This window comes from Stigmatopora argus, chromosome 2 (genome assembly GCF_051989625.1).
Source record: "Stigmatopora argus isolate UIUO_Sarg chromosome 2, RoL_Sarg_1.0, whole genome shotgun sequence".
In the NCBI taxonomy this organism is placed as follows: domain Eukaryota; kingdom Metazoa; phylum Chordata; class Actinopteri; order Syngnathiformes; family Syngnathidae; genus Stigmatopora; species Stigmatopora argus.
Genome location: NC_135388.1, coordinates 16,432,501 through 16,454,971, shown reverse-complemented (window position 1 = coordinate 16,454,971; position 22,471 = coordinate 16,432,501). Strand labels below are relative to the sequence as shown.

General features: G+C 38.7%; 1 protein-coding gene across 1 annotated transcript in view; it reads right to left on the bottom strand.

Moving 5' to 3' along the window:
• Positions 1-1,336: 1,336 nt before the first annotated feature.
• lrrc4cb (leucine rich repeat containing 4C, genome duplicate b) overlaps positions 1,337-22,471 on the bottom strand; it is a 50,017-nt gene continuing 28,882 nt past the window's right edge. Inside the window, exon 2 of the mRNA XM_077594265.1 lies at positions 1,337-7,143. Within this exon, the coding sequence (XP_077450391.1) occupies positions 5,224-7,116 (1,893 nt within the window). The 5' untranslated portion in view covers positions 7,117-7,143 and the 3' untranslated portion in view covers positions 1,337-5,223. The remainder of the gene's footprint in view (positions 7,144-22,471) is intronic.

Here is a 22,471-nt window from a genome sequence, read left to right as displayed (position 1 = left end):
CTTTGAAAAAATCCCTTTATTGAATCATTTATGGTCTAGATATGCTACACCAAAATGTGACCAACATGATGGAATTGCATGATTTTTGCCACCGGCATAGTGTAGGTCTATGCTTGAGTAGTCAAAAACATTAAGCCTGTGTTTTTTTCCTAACCTCCTCAGTTGAAAACATGATGTGGTTAAGAGAAGATGGGGATTCATTAAAAATTAAGATGGTGGCTGCAAAATTGTCAGAATTGGACTCCTCTCACTCCCAAGTAATTAAGCCACTGTCGGTGTTTGTACAGACTCTGTTCTGGTGAAAAAAAACTCCTACATGACTCAAAGCATTATAATACGTCCATGTAACACAGGGAAATATATGTAATCTCAGGGAAAACTCTTTTTTCTTTTTATAGCTTTCACATCTCACATCCTTAATGTTTTCTATCTAATAAATTAGATGGCAGCAAGACAATCATTTTCCAACTGCACAGGAAGTATTAGCTATTCTACAGAGTGCATATTGAGGGGGGAATTAAATGCAGTGAACAAAACATCAACAGGACAACATGAAACATATACATTTTAGAGTGATGAAAAGAAAAGCTGACAGATGGCGAGATGATATCAAAGCACTGTGGCTTCACTTTGTCATAAGACGGCATCTACATCTCAAACGAAATTGCTCACCACTTACGTCTTAGTCTGGGAAATTCATGTGAACACAGCATGAGGAATGTTTTTTGTTCTTGTTTTCCTGGACCGGAAAGGACCAAGCAAATTTTGGATATTACAGTTTTAGTGCAAAGAGGCATGTAGACTAAGTAGGTCAATGATTTTCAGGGTAAACATGTTAAATATTGTAAACAGTCTGACTGTACAGATGAACATTTTATATGAAAAAAAAGTTGTTTCAGTCTTAATAGGGGAGATCTAATATAAAATAAATACTCTGAAGCAATCCAAGAAAAAATCGACAATGCAAATAAATGCAATTATAATTACTTGCAAAATCAATCAAATCTATTCATAAATAGTTTAGCCACGTATTTTGTCGTTCAGGATTGACAGACTTGCCTATTAACTGTTTTCCCCCCTTTAACACTACAAAATCTAGCCTTTGCGATTGGGTGGTAACCAATTCAGACACATTGAAACACTAATAGGTGTCAATTACTCACAGCTTCTGTCACTCACTATCCAATCTGGGTTCAATGTATATTATCAACAATAATCCTAGGAAAAATCCTCCCTGGCCTCAAATTTCATTTTAAATCTTTTTTTTTTTAAATGACTTGAAGTGAGGCGGTCTTGCCAGTATGAGACAAAAAGCGTGATGGTCTAGTTCCCATTCATATCTTATCCGCTGCTATTTACTGTGCACTCAACCTCAGCAACCTCTCCTAACAGGTTCCCATGCTTCCATTTATTGAGCTAAGAATCTCCTAAGAAAAAGCACCATTTGATCACTACCCCAAGGTTTGATATTTCTCATTCTCCCATTTCTTGAACATGCGCCAATCCCTCTATATACCTTTCATGTGTAACAGGTTATTAGAACCTTGATTATGTACAACAACTGTCACGTGGCAAACCATCTGCTTCACAGCTTGCCGATGATCCACTCAACCTGGCAAGCACCTCTTAGAACGAAGCTCCCTTGACCAGAGATTTTCTTAAAGGGAACGTCAGTCTTAATTAACAAAGATCAATCATTTTCTCAGTTTTGTGTTTCTTTTTTTGCTGCATTACTTCAGCCTTTTGAATCTAGTAGTGCTCAGTTGACTGTGCTGTATAATGGCATCCTTGGAACCTGATTGAACACAGCTAGCATTTATGAGGGTTGTGTCCATCAAATGAATGTTTGGAATTGCACCAAATCAGAAAAAACATTATAAGAAACTAAGAATAGCAGTTCCGATGAACATTGTGTGACAATATCAGATATGAATAGAGAACTCTATAACGTATAGAAACAGATCACCGTATTATTATGGTAAATCACCTTCATTGGCACTGTTCCATTGTATGAACGACGTCAGATCCATCTGATAGGATTTTATTTTGCTAATTGATTATGTTAAAATCTGCTGAGAGTTGGCGTTGGTATAGGTCTCATCAATACCAGCTGGATGATTTTTTTAAATATTAGGATTTATTAAATAATGCAAAATTTAAATCCTTAGTGAGATTATGTGTCGGTATAAAATAGGCCATTATTTTAAAAATGACAACAATCGATGTGATTTTAGTAGACATTTGTGAGATATGCAGTACTGGAAATGAATGAACCTGATGGTGCAGTGGTTCTTCCGCCTGACTTTGGTACGGGCAGTCTGGGTTTGATTCCCACTTGGTGGCAGTGTCAGTTGTTGTCTGTTTTTCTGTGTGCCATAGGACTGACTGGTGACCAGTCTAAGGTGTAGTCTGCTTTTCACCCGAAGACATTTGGGGTAGGCTCCAGCAACCCCCGCAAACCTTTCGAGGATGGGTGTTATGGAAGATGAATGAATGAATAATAGATGGGACAAAATATTGAAAACAATCATGATTTGCTTAAGGAAAGCTATTGGGAAAAATGCATTTTATTCATATTCATTTACAGTAGGAACTACAATCTCATGTATCAATTAGTGAACTTCATCCACAGAGAAATTAGCTGAACTTATTACAAGCACAGTCTCTTGCTGTTCTTTTTTTCTTGTTTTTCTTCTGCATTTTTTTAAACAATTGGAGCACATGTAAAATTATGAGCTTGATTTTTTTTGCAATATGTTTTTGAAAATATTTTTAGTAGAAATGTTACCATTTGATGGTTCTCTCCAAAAATGAGAGAGAATATTCCTACATACAGTAACCGTCCCCATACATACACAGTTGTCAGAGTAACTCAAAAGAAATTTATCACCTTGGCTTGGGCGTTGCACAAAAATCAAGCTCACTCTGCTGGTATTTCATTTCCAACATTCCACAGATCAGGTTGAAATTTGTCCCCAAACATACCCACACATTGGGACAGTTTGCTCATGTACATAATACTACCAATACACAAAGAAATTCCATTTCATCTGCAAATCATGGAAAAAAAAAACTCAACCCTCATTTTCAAAGATATATATTTATGTAAAAACCCAACTTTTTCTTCCTTTTTTTCAATTACAGCCAGCATAAACACTGAATCAATAGGTCACCAAAAGCAGAAAAAGAAACTGAGCACCAAAACAGAAAACAGTGGAAAAGAGAAAGAATGGTTCACAGTTAATGCTATTAGTGGTGGTCACATCATTTGAAACCCGAGCAGAAAGCAGACATTTCTAATCCGTTTTTCCAGCTGGGACCCACACATTGGTCTTCTAAAATAAATTTCTTCTGTCAAATGAGTTATTGGGAACTAATGCTAAAAAAGTAGTCCACCTTTGTAAATAAATGGATGGTGTAATGGAAATACACACTGGTCACATTTGTAAATCATTGAACAATTTATTTCGTTTAAAAACAGGAGGCAGGTACTCTGCAATGATGATGTCATATGTTGCCCGAATTGTAATACTCCATCTGTAACTGGCCATCAAACGACTTTAGCTCGGACATCTGTGTAATCTTCATTGGTAAATCATAATAAGCTTGTTGAACAGACGACTACAACAGACGAATGAAAGGCATATCTACTACATCTTACTTTCTGCACAAGGTCACCGTTTCCATGGTGACTGTCTGATGGCTAGTTTTGCCTCTTTAAGCCTTATCTATTTTTTATTCCTCCCTTCATATCTACCTTATATCTGTTTGAAGACCCCTCATGACTCTTGGGGACGAAGAGTTACGTTTTTCTCTTCTGAAAGACAAAAAAAAAAACAAGCAGACAACAGAGGCAATGTTCTGATGGACTATAAATGATGTAGCATCAAAGTGGATCCCTCACTACCTCCCAAGAACAACAATGGCACAGAGCAGCGTTAGGTAGAATATCAAAGTCCTCGACCCCTGATAATCGGCGTAAGGATGGTGAAAAAGTCTGTTTGGTTATCAGTTTTCCACTGTTGGTCTGCAAATGATCTGCTGATGCAGTTTAATGAGACGTAACCCATTTCGCCTTTTTGTGCCAGGTCCCTTGCTGCTTGGCTGAGTCTGTTAGCCCTGTCTGCATTGGTCCGGCAGGGTCACACTACATTACAAAGCTGCCTCATTTGCCTCTTTATCTGTACCAACAGATGGACTATCAGCACATGAGCTCGTGTGACCCCAGGGTGATGGCGAGGTAACGCGACACTGCATGGACATACATCATAACTGGGTTAAAAGGGAGGGTACTGACGGCAGCCTTATGCTCCCCTTCATTTTCCCAAGCAATATTCTGCTGTCGTGCGGCACATGCCGATGGCTAAAGCGAGACAAATGAGACATGGCAAGGGGTGGGGAATGTCCCTGAATTAAGCAGCAGAGACAATCAAAGAAGGACAAGCATGAGGACACTGAGAAAAAGAGATGGGGCGAGTGGGGGCAGATGGCATGAATGAAATGAGAAGCAAATGGGATAAAGTAAATAAGAATTGAAGTGTAAAAAAATGTGGATGGAGGAGTTACTCTTCTTACTTACAAAGACTGATGATGTATGGCCACGGGGCAAATGCACATACTAATTTGACGGCTTCCGTTCTGAGACACATTTAAAATTACTGGTGGTCATCAAAAGATTCTCCTGAATGACAGCTAAAACAGCCTGATTATGAAACTTAACTCATTTATGCTCTGAATGTTATAGGAAGCTGCCTCAATGTGGACACATAATGTATACTGAACAACAAGGAAATTAATGATTATGAACACTAAAACAATGCCCCTCATAAAACCATTACAGCTTAGACAAAATATAAAATTAAATGCCCGCGTACTCATTTTAGTGTAAGACCTATATTCCATATTCACATATAGCAAACCATTCTTTTCCTTGTGCAATATACAGAGATAGCGAGCAAGAAAAATTGAAAAAGGAAAACAAGCTAAAAAGCTATTACAATTAGTTTTTGTCATTTAGTCACTGGACATACTTTTTAAATAAATAATCTTTGTTTTTGTAAAGACACTTCATAAAGTATCATTTGTGGTCCCTTGCCAAAGGTTGATTTAGCACTGTTATCGACATGAACTGTGTTGCTGTCATATTGCAGTATTTTCTCTTCTTTGTGGCATCCATTGTATTCCCAAAACCGCTCATGTTGACTATTATGTGAAATGCCGGCTTCAAATTTGGGTCTCTTGTACATTGTCTTTTGAGCAGGCTTGAATAAGTAAATGTTCCTGTGTAGTAGAACTGTGCATGGAACTGAGCATAGAAGGGTGATAAGTGCTCTTGTAGGTGTTGTAGTGGTTGTAGTGCTCCAGTGGGGGCAGCGATAGGTGTCTGTCAATAGCGGCAACACCTGCGAGCTCTTCTTCAACGGTAATGACTTCCATAGAGGAGGCTGGGCCATCAGGGTCCTGCTGGTTATGTTGCTTCCTCATTTTGTAGAAAATAACAAGTAGGACAGCAGCCATGAGTGTGATGGCCACAAAGCAGCCAATGATAATCTTGGTGGTTTTCATCACCTCATCCAAGCCATTTAGGGCTCCCTCTCCATCCAGATCCAGAACTGGAATGGTAAAAGTCCTCTCTGTGGTCCTCGTTGAAACGGGAGTGGTTTTTGTTGTGGAGGATGACACCCAACCAAATGGTGGTAGTGGAGTGTGGTTTTCGTCACCTGGGCTCTCAATGGTCTCCACTGTCACGGTTGTAAAATAGGTCACGCCGCTGTTTTCCACAGATGTGACATTGAGTACAGCTGAGGCGGAGATGTTGCCTGCCGTGTTGCTGACCATACAGGTGTACGTTCCAGTGTCTTGCATCGTGACGCTGGTAAAGTTAAGTGTCCCATCGTTGAGTACGGCCAGCCGCACCTTATAAGCCCCGTGTGTCACCAGGGAGCCATTTGGTGTGAGCCAGCTGATAGATGTCAAGGAGCTTGTACGACATTTGAGCTCTGCGGCCATGCCCTCCGTCACATTTAGGTCAGAAGGTGGCTCCACTATGACAGGAACATCACACTGGAAGTAGCTGTGGTCCAATTCCCCAATGTAGCGACCTTTGAAGGGTGTAGGACTATGGCAACGGGCACAGCAACTAGTATTGGCAGGTACGGACTCTCTTAGCCACCAACTGAGCCACAATATATCACAGTTGCAATTCCAAGGGTTGTGATGAAGATGGACCCGCTCCATACGATGCAACGGTGTGAAGAGGTCGTGCGGAAGAAAGGTGAGGTTGTTGTGAGCAAGGTTGAGCTCCACTAGGGACTGCAAATCGTCAAAGGAATTCCTCTCAATTGCTTGGATTTGGGCATGCATCATCCACAGCTTCTGGAGGTTCACTAATCCTGTAAATGAACTCGGCTTGACGACAGACAGCTGATTTCCAGACATTTCCAGCTCTTCTAGTCTTACCAGAGGTAAGATATTGGGGATCTCCTTGAGGTTGCACATACCCAAATTCAAATAGCGCAGATTGCTTAAGTCCTTGAATGCGCCATCTGAAATGTAGGACAGCCGCTTAAGTTCACCCAGGTCTAACCTTCGAAGCGATGGGACTCGGTTGAAGGCATAGGATGGTATACTTTCAATGGGGTTGTTCCGAAGCCATAATTCCTTTAGCTTAGACAAATACTCGAATGCTCCATTGGGGATTGTCGTGAGACGATTATCAAAGAGTTCTAGGGTGTTCAGACTTGCAAGTCCATTAAAGGCGCCTATTTCAATGCTGCGGATGTGATTTTTGCTCAGCTGCAAAATCTCCAGGTGGCGCAGATGTTTGAAGCTGTCCACCTTGATCACCTGTATTAGATTGTCCTGGAGGTTTAAGTAACGGGTGTTTGTCGAAATACCATCTGGTACGTCCCGCAGACTACGGCGGGTGCATATGACCTTACTGAACTGGTTACTGCACGAGCAGACTGAAGGACAGGTCTGTGCACGGACTAACCCAGCAACCGCCAAGATCTGAAGGGCCAAGAGCAGCACAAAGAGGGGGTTGGACAGCGCCCCCTTTAGCCTACGACTTCTCATTGTCTGGCGCTGGAGGGAGGAGATCATTTTGTTCAGCATTCATAGTTCATCTGCTGATTGCTTTTTCTGCAACACACAAAAGAAAAGAGGGAAAAATTAATGACAAGCACAAATCAGAATTTGGAAGCAAAACAAAGTTGTTACGCTGCAATTTGGCTTTGCTATCATGTGGAGAAACGTGAGCACATAAATAGAAAATGGACCTTAATTTCCCTGACAGGATTAATTTAGCCCAAAAAAAATTGTAATAAAAAAAGAATGATAACATGCACCTGTTTAAATAAAAGACGGCTTTAATTTTTGTGGAAACTAGCATGGCAGTCATGTTTGTGTTCTCTTCTACATATTAACAATGTCATTTCCACCAAAGCGTTGTTCATACACATTCAAAAAAATTATCAGTTCGTTTTGGAATGGAAGAAACTAATTAGAACTTCATTGGATACCCATGCTCATTCTTAAAAATCCAAATAGGAAGCTCCTTATTTTATGATAGAGCAAAACTAATAATGCATACTTTAAGGCTTGCAATGCACTACATTGTATCATAGTGATAAATGTTCGAATATAAACATTTATTTTAATTATAAGTGTACCCTACCGTTGACAATGTAATCTCTCATTATTTCATGAAAATTTGTTTTATATTGTCATTCCTATATATATATATATATATATATATATATATATATATATATATATATATATATATATATATATATATATATATATATATATATATATATATATATATATATATATATATATATATATATATATATATATATATATATATATACATACACACACATATATATAACTTCCTGCTTTCAGTCTTTGCATTATGTATTTGTAACTTGAAATCCCAGTTGTCCTTTGAGCTACCGTATGCATCACAGATGATGTTTTTTCTGAACTGGAAAAATTGTCAACTCACGTGGAATTGTTCCCTTGTTAAACAGACTGTATTCATCAATATAAAGGTGTGTACATATAGCTATCTTTCTCACAAACCATGCTTCCAATTCCAGCACAGCATTGGAAGGTTGCAGGGGGAAAAGCCTCTACTGGAGAATGAGATAGAATTCAGGCATCCCACTGGCAAAAACTAATGTATCTACCTGGAATCACAAACAATCTGCACTGCCATGCAAATCCACCAAATGTAGTAAACACGACAAAAAATATTCGCAAAATGATGTCTATGGTTACATTTTACTTCAGTGATTATGGAAAAAAGTTTTGACCATGTCGTCCATGTGAACTAATTTAGATTTGATTTGACGAGAAGGTAGGTACGAGCACCTTGTTAAAATGCCAGGCATAATACTGTAACTGAATGAAATGCTGCACTTACTAGTGTACAAGTACAATGTTTTTTGTTTTTGTTGGTTTTTTTTTTACATTAATTTTTGGGGGACAGAATTTTGGAAATATGTAAAGTTCTAAGGAATTATTACTGTTCTTATGAGGCTCTAATACACTGAATTATGCTAACAGTATGAACTAGATGATGTCACACCTAAATGTACATACTACTATACACATCTAATGACATCTTATATCCACAAAATGTGTCTTGGAGATTTTTGACAGTATGTTATAGTGATGTAGATGTATTTCTTTTCTTTCTTCTTGAAATTGTGTATGCAATTGTGAACACGTTATCATGAAAGACTTTTCCTATTTATGTGCAATATGCTAGACCAAGAGCTTTAAAGTGTCAATATGATGAAGGACCGATGCCCTCTACTGTACCACATAATAGGTTTATGTTTCCAGTGTAACAAAGGAATACTACTAATAGGGCAAATGTCATAGATCCCAAACAGTTTCTCAAGTGCATGGCCACAAGCATCTGGGAAACTACCTCTGGTAAATTATGAGGTAGAATATTGCATTTGTTCTGATAAATGACAATAGGTGAATCAGGTTGTTTTTCATTTTAGGAAAGGGAACAGATATCTTGTCATTTTAAACTATGCACAATGAGATGTTACAATTGAGCCTCTGACCTGAAGGCAGTGCTTTTCACTGATTTTCTGTTGGGAAGAATTAAACATTTCACAAATCGAAAAATAGTGCAGCTCTGCATAACTCCCCGAGTGAGAAAAAAACAAAACAAAACAAAAAAAAACAGATGATACAATGATATAATTGAAAATGATCATATTCCAATATTTCATTCTGTTCTCCAATATATAAGGACAGTGAAATTAAAATTGGTGCTAAACTTTGAACGAAACTGCCATTTGAATATATGGTCAATCAGTTACAAGGATGTGAGGAGACAAAAGAAGAAACCAAATAAAATTAGAAATCATATTACTACATCACCAAAAAACTAACTTTTTGTAATGAATTTAAATGCATTTTTTTCTCTTAGATTGACCAACAAATCTGAAATTGCAATTAAGTGTGGTAACTGTCTATGCTCCTTAAGCATATGAAAAGAAAAGGTTCTGACCGGGTGGATCCCAATTTTGGTATGTCATCCAAATATAGACCAGTGACAGTCAGTGCCAAGTGAACAGGTGTTTTAGACCAGGTGTTGGTGATTTTTTTTGGACAGGCGCAACCATCTGATATTGAAATGACATATGTGTCCTCACAGTGTGATTCCTGCAATTCTTGCACAACAATAATAAGCCAGCTTAATTACAAATCCTTTGCAGTTTGTTCTCTCGTTTGCTAAATGGAATATCAACATGCTGCTTAGTTGAAATGAGAAAGTATAAGGAGACCTAACAAGAACATAATAATTTAAAGTTGGTGAGGGGGTCTCAAATGGGCATTTGGAACTACATTCTTCCCTGAACATACATGCAAGTCCATGACAACATGCTGCTATATTTTATTATTTTGATTCAAAAACAAAACAAACAAAAAAAGTAGTGCTAAACGGGTTAATAGAGAACATACAAACTATTTGTGAAGCTAGGCAAATTTTGAACTTACATTAACCTTAACTTGTAGCTTCATCTTTAACTTCCCCCCCCCCCAAATTGATAGTGAAAGATGATGATGATGATGATGATGATGATGATGATGATGATGATGATGATGATCATGATGATGATTATTATTATTATTATAAGTAAGGCGGTCCGGTGGAGCGAGTGATTAGCGCGTCGGCCTCACAACTCTGGGGTCCTGGGTTCAAATCCAGGTCATGTCCATCTGTGTGGAGTTTGCATGTTCTCCTGCGTGGGTTTTCTCTGGGTACGCCGGTTTCCTCCCACATTCCAAAAACATGCATGGTAGGCTGATTGGACACTCTAAATTGCCCCTAGCTTTGAGTGTGAGAGTGAATGGTTATTCGTCTCCCCGTGCCCTGCGATCGGCTGGCGACCGATTCAGGGTGTCCCCCGCCTCTGGCCTGGAGACAACTGGGATTGGCTCCAGCACCCGCCGCGACCCTAATGAAGATAAAGCGGTTCAGAAAATGAGATGAGATGAGACTATTATACGTGCTAGTAGTAGTAGTACTAGTAGTAGTATTTATGTTATTGTTGTTCTTATTCTTATCTTTTTTATATCCCAAATATCTAATCTATCATGTCAATATAAAATTGAAACCACAGTATTCAGTGCATTCCCACCAAAAGTCCGATTTTTTGGTATTTTCTCTCGATTACAAAACAGAAAATGCTATTATTTGATAGACGTGGTGGATGCTTAGTATATCTGTATTTCTCTAATACAGTTAAGAGGGGCTGTAATTGAATAGTTTAGTGGCACCCATCAAGTGATAATTCAATTCCTCATTAGATATTCCCGTGTGCTGCTTCCATTATGATAATTGCATGGGCTAAATAATTATCCAGGGTCTTTCACGTTGGCATGCTCTCTGCCAAGATGATGATGCTTTCTACAGTGGGATTAAAAGACAGAGTGCCCGTATAGTTGAAGAGGAGGGCACACTTAGTTTTCATCTTTTTAGCCCATCTTTGAGTGAAATTGTCGTCAGCCACTTGCAGTTCTACGTATACGGTAAATGCCCATGATTTAAATGCATATCCTGTTCTGCATTATCTTTTCCCACCTCAAAATGGAAGGTTTATAGAGATTACATAGAAACAATTGACAACAACTCATCGTTCCAATAAGCCCACGTGATTTTTCAATCGTGTATATCCAAATTACAAAAACACAAAGAGGCTTTGGAATTTAGCTCAAAACGATTATGTTTTTATTTGAAGAGACTACAAAATGTACATGTCATTGGGATCAAGATGTTATCAATTGGTCCATTGGTAAACCACTGAGTTTACATGCAGCACTCTGCAAACAAACCATAGTGGCTGGTTGCCAGTACATTTTTCAGTTCCTCTTTGTTATTATGAAACATTTACATCAGCATATGTAAAAAAAAAAAATTCTGATCTACAAAATATGGTTCCTTGCCTCAAAAGCTGCTGCTGGGTTGACTACTTTTACGACGTCGACTACTATAACTAATATAATGCCTATTTTGTACATAATAAATGCATGTCAATTTACTTTTTAGTAATAGGCACAGGTGATGCTTACTAGTTTTTTCAATATTCGGCCTTTAACAGTGTCTCACCATCTCCATGAAGCTTCAATGGGTGGTTTTGGCAGTTTGCCCCTACCCGCGAACTGCTGAGGGCATGCCGTGCTCAGTCACAGCTATTCTTGTCAAGCTATTCTAGCTTGCAAATTGACTGAATGGAAGAGGGTGCTCTCTGGGGCTCGGGTGTGCACATTGGGGTGAGAGAATACTGACAAAAGATGCCACCACGTAACACGTGCTTCATTCTTTTGCACTTGTCCTTTTGTTGCCGACACACATGGAATATTCAGTGATACTTTAAGCACACCCGGCAATGATTCTTTGAGTCACATAAAGTTCATAATAGAAGACGATGGGCTATCCTGCAAATTGTGAAAAGAAAAGTTTAGCCAAGCTTCAAACCTTAGTACATTGAAACAAACCTGCTGACTTTTGTCTGTGTGGATAAAACATGTAGAACTATTTTCTGATCTGTCAACCTACCAAACATAGGATAATTTTAATTTTTGTGTTCCACCTACCTTTATTGCACTATTGCTTGAGACATAATTTGTCGTATCACTTTATTGCACTAGTTCTAGCCTGTTTAATGCACAATGAATACAAGAACAGCGGTTATCAGTACTTTTTTACCTTATCTGACATTTTTTTCCACAAAGTACACTATCACTTCAGTCAGCGAGTTGATACATGAATTTTAGGGTCTACTCCACAAGACTCTGAACAACCTTCACACATTAGGCTATTAGTCAGAACCTTTAACTCACTCAACTGCCTTTATTTGTTTTCTTTAGACTGTTCACTCTGTCACTATGTAAATGCAAAAAAAAATAGGTTCCATTCTCTTTGCGTAATTGAAAAGCGACTAGTTTAGGTTTTGCCTGTTTCAGCTGGTATAGGTTCCAGTTATTTATAATCATAAACAGGATAACGTATTTGGAGAATTGGTGGATGCCTGGTTTTATCTGATATCATTTTAACAGACACAATTCAGATAGCGTTCAAAAGTCAATGGAAATGTAGGAGCAACTCAAATGACTAGCATAAAAAAGTGCAAGATCTGGATTATATGTTGTCCAATCAGTTCTGGATTCATATGTCAGATTTGTCAAGGTTTGTAATCACTAATCTGATTCGTTCATCCATCTCCGCATCACCGCAAATGTTGCAGGGGTTGCTGGAGCCTATTCCGGTGGACTTTGGGTGAAAGGCAGACTATACCCTATACTGGTCACCAATCAGTTGTATGGTACACGGAGAGAAAGACAACTACTTGCACGCACAATCATACCAGCACTGAATGGGAATCGAGCCCACACTTGCCCACACCAAAGTCAGGCGAGTGAACCCCTATGCCATCAGATGGCTCTAATTTGATTGTTAAAATTGAAATTGTTGACAACACACACTGAGCTAGAATTGGCCAGCTTCAGTTTAAAGAGCAAACACATAATTTTCCCCATCAGCCTGTAGGTAATTCACCCAAATATTGAAATGAATGCAGTCAATTTTCCTTCGACAGTGATACACTTTGGGTAAAATATTGAAGTTACACAAGCCTTTCTTATTTACTTCAATTCTGCAACCAGCTCAATAAGGTGTTTAGAATGTGGCCTATTTATTGATCCATGAGGAGGAATTCTCTTTGCACTTGCCCTCAAAAGGGAGATCGCAGAGGGGCATCTTCAATCCGAGCCATCCTGGGCAAGAGTCAGCAGGATGTCATGTGTCACTCAAGGGCAAGCCAAGAACATTACATAATGAATTTTGACTGAAATAATCATCGTAATTCCGGGAATATTTTAAATGAATAAATTATATAGTCCTGAAATTACATTTCAGTATTTCCTGCTGCTTATTAGACACTTTAAGCGCAGATGTAGATGTTGAACAATTTAGCAAAAATCTCACTGAACACTTAAATTTCGAGGACTCTGAATGTTCTTTATATAAGCCAACCAATGTCCAATCCACTGCGACGATTTATCGCTGGGAAAATTAAATTCTCTCCGACCAGATTACTATAATTATCTAACTCACAATGAAGGAGGAGCAGAGGATTAAGGTCTGTTTAAAAATAACCGCCATCAAATATATTGGACTCAATAACGGAGAAAATGGCCGTTTTCTCACTACCGAGGTTTGAGTCCCCCCGCGCCTAACTCAACATAGTACACAATTCTTTTCTCTCTGTTAAGCTGCTTTGATCATCGGGCGAAGGATGTGCGGTGCTTGGTGGTAGAGCATCTTTAAGTCAAAGCAGGGGAAAGGCAATTGTTCAACTGGCAGTAAACTATTTTGCAAAAGATGGATGTAAGCTGCATACACAATGTCTGAAAAAGGCTTGGAGCTACCGTGTGGCTCACAAATCATCACCATGAGCTAGATTATTGTTCTGCCTCTACAAGGTCATTTGCTACACCTGCATTTTTTGTTGTTATTGCAGTACTTTTGCCCTACGAACATTACATGCCTTCTTAACTTTTGTACGATCGCGTTTATGGCGATAACAATGTAGGCGGGGAGGTTACACTGTTTGTTTTATAGCTGAACTATTTTCTTATCTATGGCAGCAGACACTGTACAGACTTGTTAGTTGTTTTATGGGAGTTTAGTTCCTGCCGATGGATGATTGATTGTCTGTAGCCAGCATTGACAGCCTACGGTAGGCAGTCCATCATGTTTTCTCTTTCATTATTCTTTCATGGTGAGAAGTCTCAGCTGGCATGCTAATAAGCTGTTAAAGGCTGGGGTATGCCAAAATGCTTCCCTGTCAGTATGTCCTTAATGTGTCACCGTAATGTATTTCTTCTTGTATTCATGCTGATGTTTTGCTCTCTGATAATGTCAAATTGATGCAAAAAATAATAACGATAATGATGGGGGCCTGGCGGCCAAGTGGTTAACGAGTCGGCCTCACAGTTCTGCTTTCGAGGGTTTTGATCCCAGGTGGTTAACTTGGGTAAATTGCCTCTAGGTATGAGTGTGAGCATGAATGGTTGTCTGTTTTCTTGTGCCGTGCGATTGGCTGGCCACCAATTAATTTGGTGCCTCTAGTTAGCTGGGATTGGCTCCAGCACTCACTGAGACCCTTGTGAGGATAAGCGGTTTGAAAAATGAATGAATGAATTATGTTGACTACCTATTATATGTGCACTTTATGGTGAAGGTCTAAATCTCAATGTGCTTGTATTATGACGATAAATGCATTCAATTCAATAATAATGGCACAGTGGAGTTGAACCTTTAGAAACATCATTATAAATGAACCTATTCCGTTCAAAACCTTTTTGTACAACAGTTAACCATTCTAAAGCAACAATATGTAGCAACAATATGTAATTTTGACAGCCCACACATTTTCCTGACTGATATTCTTAATTTGTCCATACATTGCCCCATCCTAGACACCTTGAATGTTAGGTCTGTCATGTTCTAAATGGATAGTTGGAATTGTTTGTGCAAACCATTTTTATACAATAGTAAAGTGTTTTACAAATAAACAATATGTACCAACATATATTATAATAATATATAATTTTGACAGCCCACTGTTTTTTTTTCAGAATGATATTCTTAATTAGTCTGTACACTGCCCCAATCTGGGTACCTCTAATGTTAGGTTTTCTATATTGTAAATGAATTGTAGGAATTGTTTATGCAAACCCTTTTTTTCACTACGATAAAGTCTATTCTAAAGAAACAATATGTTGCAAGGTATGTTAAAATAATATATAAATTTGAAAGCCCATTGGATTTTCCTGAATCACATTCTTTACTGGTCCATACTCATAAATGGTCTGCAATATCATGAAAGATTTCTAGCAATTGTTTGTGCATATGTGCAGTTCCGTGCTAAAATTAATAACTGGAGTTTTTAAACTTCTCATTAGTGACAATTCCATTTCCCAAATCAGGCTCTATAAAGCTTTCTTTCTAGTATTTGCTTAGCCATGAGTCTGAGTGTAGTCTTTATTCCTGCCTTGTGGAGTCACCTTCCAAAGAAAATGTGTCTCATGGTTGTGGCTAGAATAAATCAAGATATATTATTTCACTTAACTACATATTTACTTTCTCATTGCTCCACTCAATGCATCAGTTTTTGCTCATTAACTTGGCCCTATTTTAAATAATTATATGTAGCTTGTTTTGGATTCTAATCACGTTGCTTTTTGTGATTTGAATTTATGTGTCATTAATCAGTGATGCATATAATGTATAATACATTGGTCCCCAACCTGGGAGGATGTGGGTAAGCATGACTTAAGACAAAAGCGAGGGGGCCATGTACTAGTTTCAGTGAAAATGCGTTCTGAGAACCACTTTTCAAGCGTGACAAATCTTGGAAAACCTCAAGAATACGCATATATGTAACGACCCGACTGATATACACATTAAATGGGTTTCTATGCTCCAAATTGCACTGCTACAGGCCAAAAGTGGAACGCATATTCGCAATTGTGATTGGGTTGGAGATTTTCTTTCTGGTCTGGCAACTTTAAGGTGCAGCACACCATTGGCTCTTGATCTCCATACTTGAGCACCGATAGTGCCTTGTGTGCATGAGGTTTAAAACATTCATAGTAATTATTTCTCTGGTGGACCGGCACCAAGTGGCTTGTGGACTGGTGGTCAGGGACTCCAGACATAACAGATGTCTACTACACAAGTAATTATCTAGAAGGACACTTTTATATCCAATGCATAAGTATGCAGGGTTGTGTTTTGGTTTTGAATGCCTTCCATGCCAGGAAGTAATTTTTCCAAGGTTGCTGAAATGTTGTAATCTAATTGGAATAAACACAATTTAACAATTGGTCCAAAAACTAATTGGAATTTCTGCAGAGTAGGCCCTGAGAAACAAAGATGCCGTTACTTTTAAAATGAGTAACTGGCTTGCTTAATTCTCATATAATACAAGGACTACGATCCTCAATCGTTTTCTACCTTTCCTGACTTTTAAAATGAGTGAACCCTGAAGTTATTCTTTGGTGCTCGCATTGTGGGATATGTTCCTTATTATTTTCAGTCGATAATGTTACAATGGCATTTATGTTATATGCGTTGGAGGTATACAGTTTGTCTGCAATCGACTGAGGCTCATTGTACTTCAAGTCCTTAGTTTAGATAACATAGCATTTTCAGTATAACAACAATTAAGCGTCGACACCATTAGAGTCTAGAAAGGACAATAGAAGGGACACTGGCATTGAACCTTGACACTGTTGATCTACAATCAAACTCGCGCTACATATACGTAATCCCAAGATAACAGTATCATTGGTTATCCTTTCATATCTGACACTGTTTCATTTTAATTCAATCACGGGTAGCCTGGGGTGGGCCTATGTCTTGTATGCTGATATCGATGTGTACTTTACGATGAGCTTCATCCACTTTATGTGTAAGAGTAAAAAGGTTCCCCTGTTGGGTCGGCAGTCATTGCTAACACATATCGACAGACAAACACATTCTCACCTAACAGCACTTTAAAGTGTCAAGTTTAGTTGCCATGCCTGTCTTTGAAAAACAGAAAAAGTAGAGTGGCCGCAAAGAGAAATAAAAAAATAAAAAGATGGAGATGAGGAAAGGACACAAACTCCATGGAGAATTTCTTTGCTAAGTGTTTAAACCATTTGAAGCCTTCTAGGTGTATCACAATGACATATGTGTTTCGATATTTGTTCAATGATAAATATTATGTTTAAATGGAATTTGAAGTTATGCCCACAGAATCCTTTCCTTTGTGACTTGTGTCTAGAGCTCCAACAGCACCTTAATCCTTTATCCCCCCCACTCACTTTCCTTGAAGCACCATTCTGCTTCTTTCTCATTCCCTTGGGAACTACTATCTGTCCTCTTCCATCCTTGGAGTCTTTCTCTGTCTCTGTCTAATCCTCTAATGTCATCACTAAATAATTCCTCACTGAGAAAAATCTAATCAAATCTGAGTGCGAAAAGCAAAGAATTCCCTGCAATGTGTGTGTGTGTGTGTGTGTGTGTAAGTGTCCAGACACGTGTGTGTGTGTGTGTGTGTGTGTGTGTGTGCATGGGTATTAGGCTTGGGGCCGGTGTTTGTCAGGGGTTGTGTGTGGGGGGTAGCAGCATCAAAACGCGACATTGGGAGTGTGTGAAGGGGTTGCAGAGTGGAAGAAGTGCATTTGAAGTCAGAGCACTTAGTGTTAGGAATCCATTCATTATTCATTAGCTAATTCACCATGTATAGTAATTAAAATCAGGGCTTTCTCTTAAATGGAAAGAGCTATAATAGACAGGTTTTTCTACGTACATTATTTAAGAGGGCTTTTGGATACTGTGAATCATGTTTGTGCATTTTAATGATGAACCTTGCACATATCTTCATGTAGTGATATAAGGCCTGACATCTTCAATAGAAAATGCAAAGGCACCAAGACCTATTTAGAAGACATAAATGATTTGTCTATTTATAATAATGTCCAGATATATCAGAACAGTAACAGTCTATTTTTTTTGTTAGTACAAAAATAATTTTAAAACAATTACATATCTGAATGCTTCCCATTGAGGGTTTTTGTCTTTACTGGTGGACCACCACTGGAATTATCCAGAAAATCACATTTGTAGTCTGTGAAAATACACAGTGATGTATTTTATGTTTATACGTAGGTTACGGCTTACAAACATACGCCGCAGATGCTTGCCCTGGCAAAGAGATTCCAAAATATTCAACAGAAGAGTTCACACAGACCATGGGAGATCTTTATTTTGGGTTGTTTTCATTATTGACCAAGTTTTTCCAAGAGGACGCAAGCTCAATGATTGACTCGGCAGTGAACATTTCCCCACAGACTCCTATAAAAATTGGCTTTAGTGACACTGTGTCAAGTTGGTTGGAATTAAAACCGTTAGCTATGTCAATGTCATATAGGCACACTACCTAGTATTATTATTAGATAGTCGCAAATAGCCTAAATCGGCCAGTTCTATTATTAACTATAAAGCAAATAACCTATATCTGTCACTCCCTATGCCTTGATCCCTCCCAATATCATATTCAGCTTCCTCGATTCAGGAAGGCTCCTTTCTGTGCAAATATAAACATATATGTAGTACTACTTTTGCAAAGGCGTGTACTGCGTGGTGAAGAGATGTGGAGCACTCGGCTGCAGCCAGTGGCGTCTCACCGTGACAGGCATATATTTGGTTGCCAAAATTGCATTTTAATCTTTGAATCAGGAAGAAAAAAACACTAATAGTAATATTAGTTACTACCGCATAATTCCATTTGCCCGTATTGTTCAAATTTACAAAAAAATGACACCTGCTTTTTGTTGATTTATCTGAGACTTTTTCTTTCTGGCTCAATTGTCCTGCAACTCTTACGTTAAATTGTGCTATACAAATACATTTGCCTTTCAATCAAACTATAACTTGTCTTGACCTTCCATATATAGATAGTCCTACTCATCTTCATCCATCTTAACTGTCACGTTGCCTTTCAAACTGGCCAAGTCCGCTAGGTCATCTCACTGTACAGCACACTCAATGTGTCTCTCATCGTCCGTTGAACAAATATTGCCAGGTCAATGCATCCCCAAGAAATATCCAACGATTTGCCAGGTTTAGATGTCGCGTCAGAGTCTAACATTGTATTGGGAGAATTGACATCACTTGCTTTATTGTGTTTCAGTGTGCATGTTACGCCCACTAATACGAAACCCTTAAAATTGAGAATTTGCACTCGCAATGGAGACTACGGCTTGAAATATGTTGCACCTTATCTCCGCACAAATATGGTAGGCTGTAGATAGTATGTCAGTTAGATGTTCATTTTAAATTTTATTTTGTTTTTGTTTGTCGTTTGCTCACTACCTATCCTCATGCCATGTTCTAGAAACCAGTCTGAGATCATTTGAGCTTCTGGCCATAAAGGGCGTGGGCATTGTCAGCAACAATACGCAGGAAGGATGTAGCATTGCAACAATGCTCAATCGGTACAGAGGGGACCAAAGTGCGCCAAGAAAATATCCCCCACACTATTATATCAGCAGCAGCAGCCTGAACCATCGAGAGGAGGCGGGATAGATCCATTTGTCCATGTGGCTTATGGCAATATCTGACCATACCATTTGAATATCATAGCAAAAAGAGGCGCTTTTGGTTAAATTAATGTATCTCTCGAAAGAACTAGCAATTGCTGAAAACCTTTCAGGTGACAAGGTTGACTGTACAAAGCAACATTTCCTATGATGTTCGCTATCCATGTCCATTCCAGACAAAACTGGTGTTTATTTGACATTTATAAAAGTGACCATATTCATCTAATGTTTCCTCAGATTTGATGGTGAACACTTGCTTTCACCGATAAATCAACTAGCCTAGGCTCTAACAACCTTAACATTGTTATATAAAAACTGATTTCTGTACTCAATCATGTGCAACCTGGTTAACATATAGCTCATAAACAAATGAGGAGCGTAAGTCACACAACACCAAAAGTGGGATAAATATGCAGTGCTAAGATTAACTTGCCTATATATATATCCTCATTGTTCCTAGCCATTTTATTCTGAGACCGGTAAATTAATCACAACTAGACTCTCAGTCAGCAGCATCAACTCTGACTTACAGTATAACATTGATACATATTTCAGGATCACCGTGGCAACCTTAGTTGGCAATATGTCTCGGCATCTCCAAAAGTCACTGGACTTTGTGGACCGGACAGAAAAAAATATCAAATCATGCTTTCATCTTATGTTACTTCCTTTTCACCTGCATTTCTACACCCCATGTAAAGCAACACTATGAGGCATATGCTACTGCTTGACCAGAGCCCCCAAGACAGATCATTCTTGAACATGATCTTAACATCACATAAACCCTAAAATACACAGGTGTAAGTTGCTTTTTTGGACTATAATGTGGGCGTTGGACATGACAGGGACCTCCGATTTGGGATATACCAGGGGTGTCAAACTCAGTTTGGTTCACAGACTTATGCCAACTAGATCTCATGTGGAAAGGACCAGTTTATTTTTGGCCAAAATATACTTGACAGCTCTAGATGTCCAATTCATTTTGACTGGGAGGAGCGAATGAACAAAAAAATGAGAATTCACAGCCACTTTAAGTGAATTGGACTTCTATCACTGTCAACGGCAGGCAATGAGCTCATGTTCCTTGTCATTTTAGGGTGGTTACAGGTTACTCTCTGTAATTATTTGTATCATTTCCTATCGGTTTTGGGAATTTCCTGCCTACTTACTGTTCATGGGTGACTTTCTACTGATCTTTGGGCATTTTCAGGCTGCTTCTTGTTAGATTTAGGGCATTTTAAAGTCCCTTGTTAACTAATTGGCCGCCATTGACTGTGTCATTTTGACTGCAGGTGGCAAAATAATGAATGTGACTGTGGATAGGAAATAGAGCAAAGTGGAGTAGTGCACGCACTCGATCACACAACTCACAAAATGCTGGTTTCACAGAACCCATGTCCAAACAAAAAAAAGCATTTCATTCTGTATGTGCAGTATGAATGAGCTTCAAAGTACCTGTCAGTCAGAGCAACCCCGGGGGCCGGATTGGACTCCCTAGTGAGTCGCTTCTGGCGCGCAGACCGTATATTTAACACGGTGGGGCTATACAAAAAAACAACAACAACGAAACACACACACACACACACTAACCCATACCTTTTGACTCACACCACCTCCTAAACCGCAAAGTGGATGTTTTAAGAACCCAACAAAAAGAGCTGATATTGTTCCAACCTTTTCAAATGAGCAAGCAGAAAGAACAAAGGTACTTGAGGGAGTCTTTCAAAACCTGTGGTTACTTAAGCTTATCATTTGTGAAAGGCATCAAATTCCAGGAGGGAAGAGATCAAGTTGGAGATGCAAAAAATTGTAATTGAACCAACAAAATTCTGGTACCATAAAATTAACTCTAGGGAAAAGGCTAGTATATTCTATAGACCAGATACATATCAATAATAGCAAGCTGGTGTGTGTGTTCAAATATAGTGAGAAACAAAGGGATACTTACTACATATTGAGGGAACATAGCAACCACTGAGCAGTTACATGACATAAGACAGAGGGGCCAACTCTTCAGGTCAAGACCTGTAACCCTGCATCTCAAATTTACTAGACCTTTTTGAAATAAAGGTACATAATCCTCCCACAGAGAAGACATATGGTTTGAAAGTGGGGTGAGAGAGGCCATCTACACAAAGAGGGATGAGCAGCTCCAAATGGAGTAGGTGGCTTTCGACATTACCCAGTATCTTACACATAAAATGCTGTCCTTTTGCCCAACTGGTTCTCCACATAATTTGAAAAGAGGACATTTGTCAAAGATAAAAGTCGCTGACTTTCCATTGTTTCAAAAGCTTTGTCTCTGAGTCAAAACCAGGATAAATATTGAGGTCACACATGTTCCGTTATTAGACATTATGATCGTAGTCTATCATCCTAATTGTCCTGACATTATCTGCGATAACTTTTCAACCATTAATTTCCAATAGTGCTTACCATATTTGGAGTTAAAGGGAGCTAAAGCCTATGCAAATTGAAAAAAAATCAGAATACACCCTTGATTGGTTGACACCTAACCAATAAGTATATATTAAGACACATGTCGAAACCGGTCCTAAAGACCTGCAGTGAATGCAGGGTTTCATTCGAACCAATTACAGAGCATGCATTTTCACCAAACACTTATGATGCTGCTTGTTTCAGCAGAAGGTTCATTGGCTCTAACCCCTGCAGCCACTGCAGACATGGAATACTTTGAACACCCCTGTATTTTGGTTTAAAAGCTATTCTTACACACTCGTGTTTAGAAAAAAAAAATTTTTTTAAACAAAAACAA